Raw genomic sequence first — 2,462 nt, forward strand, 5'->3', positions numbered from 1 at the left:
TTGATGGGCCGAACCAATGTGGCCGGGTTTGGGGGTTGCCCCGGGTTAGGAGATCCGTGGGTCGGATCCGTAACAAAAAAATTTTTGAATATTAAAGTGTTTCCTTTTAAAAAGTTTATTAGAGACTGATTTAAAAAATTATTTCATTATAAAAATTTAAAATACAAGCGTAATGTTATTTTTATTATTTTTGTATTTTTTTTTAATGGTACACCTATAATTTTTAAAAGTGAATGATAAAAAATAAACAATATTAACAAAATAAAAAAATAAACAATAAAAATATATAGAAAAAATAATGCAACTATCATTTCTCAATATATAAATTTGTGATAGGGAGGTGACCCCAGCAAAGCAATGCATGATGCATCAGCTTTCCAGTTGTTGTCCCTACCTGTACCACTCCTTTAAAACCTTCCTTCCGCACATCAAATCTCCAAAGTTTCCTTAACTACATTTATCTTAAAACGGAAAAAATATAGAAAAAAAAAGATGGGCAAAAAAATGAAGCTCCCCTCTCTTCTCAAGAACACTTCTGCTTCTGCTTCTTCTTCTTCTTCTTCTTGGGCTTGGCCTTCATGTCACCAACCAAAAACCCACTCTTTCAGAGCCACCAAAGAAATCTTCAAGACCTACTTCGACGCCACCGTCACCGCCATGGACACGCTACTTCTCAACACCTCCGAAGACTCCTTCTTCACCGTGTCTCCGGACTCCACCAGCTTCTCAACCACTTCCGACGACGACTATACACCGTCAACAAAAGACGACTCATCTCTCGAGTGGATTTCAGAAAGTCCATGGAAGAAATGGTGGAGGCTCATGGAGTGAAAGATTGGGAAGGTCTTGAAGCGCTTCTTGGTTGGTACTTGAAGGTTAATGGGAAGAGCAATCATGGATATATAGTTGGTGCTTTCGTTGATTTATTAGTCTCTCTTACACTTGCTTCATCTTCTTCTTCTACTACTTCATCTTCTGATTCTCCTTCTTCTTCTTCTTCCTATTCTCCTTCTTCTCCTTTGTCCTTTTATAGTTCTTCACTCTCTTCCTCTTGTGTTTCTTGCTTGGAGGCTGAACAAGAACCACAAGAGGTTGATGATGGTGATGATAATGATACTCCTCCTGCTTCTTCGTCTTCGTTGTTGGAGCAAGATAAGGAGGAGATCAAATATGAACATGTTGCTTCTTCTTCTTCTTCATCTTCCTCAAAAGTCTAAGTTTTTGTTTATCATAAAACTATTCATCATCAAACTTTAAACTTATTAGACAGATATATGTATCGAAAAGAATTGTATTATTGTTGTGTACTTTTTAGGCTCCAAAAATTCTATTATTATGTATCTCTTTTTTGGAATATATCCGAATTTTATTATTCGGATGGACTGATCTGACTCATAGTAGATTGTATCTGCTACTCCTAACACGATATGTGGCTTCTAGCAGAATTGTAATTTATTAGTATAAGTAACAATTTCTTTTTCATGATTTTCATGGCGAGCTAATTTCTTATCCAATATATGTGCGCTGGCCTTCATGGAGGGGAACTTGAGAGTATTATCACTTTCTATTTTTCCCAATTTAATTATGAGAATGTTTTAAAAACTAAGCTTACACAGTTAATATTGCAGTCAATACCAACGTATATAAGAAATACAATATTGAAATTAGGAAATTAGTTGCTTTAATATTATTTCTTATCATTCCACTTTAATTATATATGTTCCTGCATGAAAGACACATACATAGGGGTGGAAAATCCTATTTTTGTCTTAATCTTTATTATGCTTCGTTCATTGCCATTTATGTAAAAAATATTATCTCTTATCAAATCTAATTTATATATATGGTTAAATGACACCAAAATTCTCAACCAATTAATTGCATTAATTAAATTTCATTACGCAGACAGTGTCACTATTTGTTACTGAATTTGAAAATAGTTTTGCTTAGCAAATATTAGGTTATTTGTAGAAATTAATTCATAAACGTGGTAGCTAGAAATACAAGAGAGTTAGCTAGTTAGGTTAGTGCTTTGCTTCAACGGCATTGTGATATTTATGGCATTCAGAGTTTCATGCGAGTAACTTGTTGCTATAGCCATACCTTTTAGGCTTTTACTCTCTTGTTCGGTACATGTTTGAATTTGGAAAAATTAATATGCTAAGCAGAGACAAGAAAAAAACATAACATTTTACCTATTGAGTATGGTGGGTACTCACATAAAGTTATCTTTACGCAATATGTGATGAAAATAATATATAAAAATTATTATATAATAATTTAGCCAAATATATTAAATTATTTTATTATTTTTATTTGAAAAATTTTTAAAATCAGTAATTTTTAGTAGTTTTGATCATTATTTAACTAGCATAATATTAAATTACTTTTTAATAAATAAACTTTATTAATTCGTATGTATAAATTTAAAATATGAATATAAATTATATTAATTTATGTGT

The 2,462-nt window shown here is 32.0% G+C and overlaps 1 protein-coding gene across 1 annotated transcript; it reads left to right on the forward strand.

Moving 5' to 3' along the window:
* The first annotated feature begins 366 nt into the window (after positions 1–366).
* On the forward strand, positions 367–1,724 carry LOC107494070 (transcription repressor OFP15-like). The gene is given in 2 exon segments (XM_052263435.1): positions 367–777; positions 780–1,724. Coding segments are annotated over 2 exon segments (723 nt in total). The 5' UTR covers positions 367–492; the 3' UTR covers positions 1,218–1,724.
* Positions 1,725–2,462: the final 738 nt, after the last annotated feature.

The sequence above is a fragment of the Arachis duranensis genome, chromosome 6 (genome assembly GCF_000817695.3).
Source record: "Arachis duranensis cultivar V14167 chromosome 6, aradu.V14167.gnm2.J7QH, whole genome shotgun sequence".
NCBI classification, from domain to species: domain Eukaryota; kingdom Viridiplantae; phylum Streptophyta; class Magnoliopsida; order Fabales; family Fabaceae; genus Arachis; species Arachis duranensis.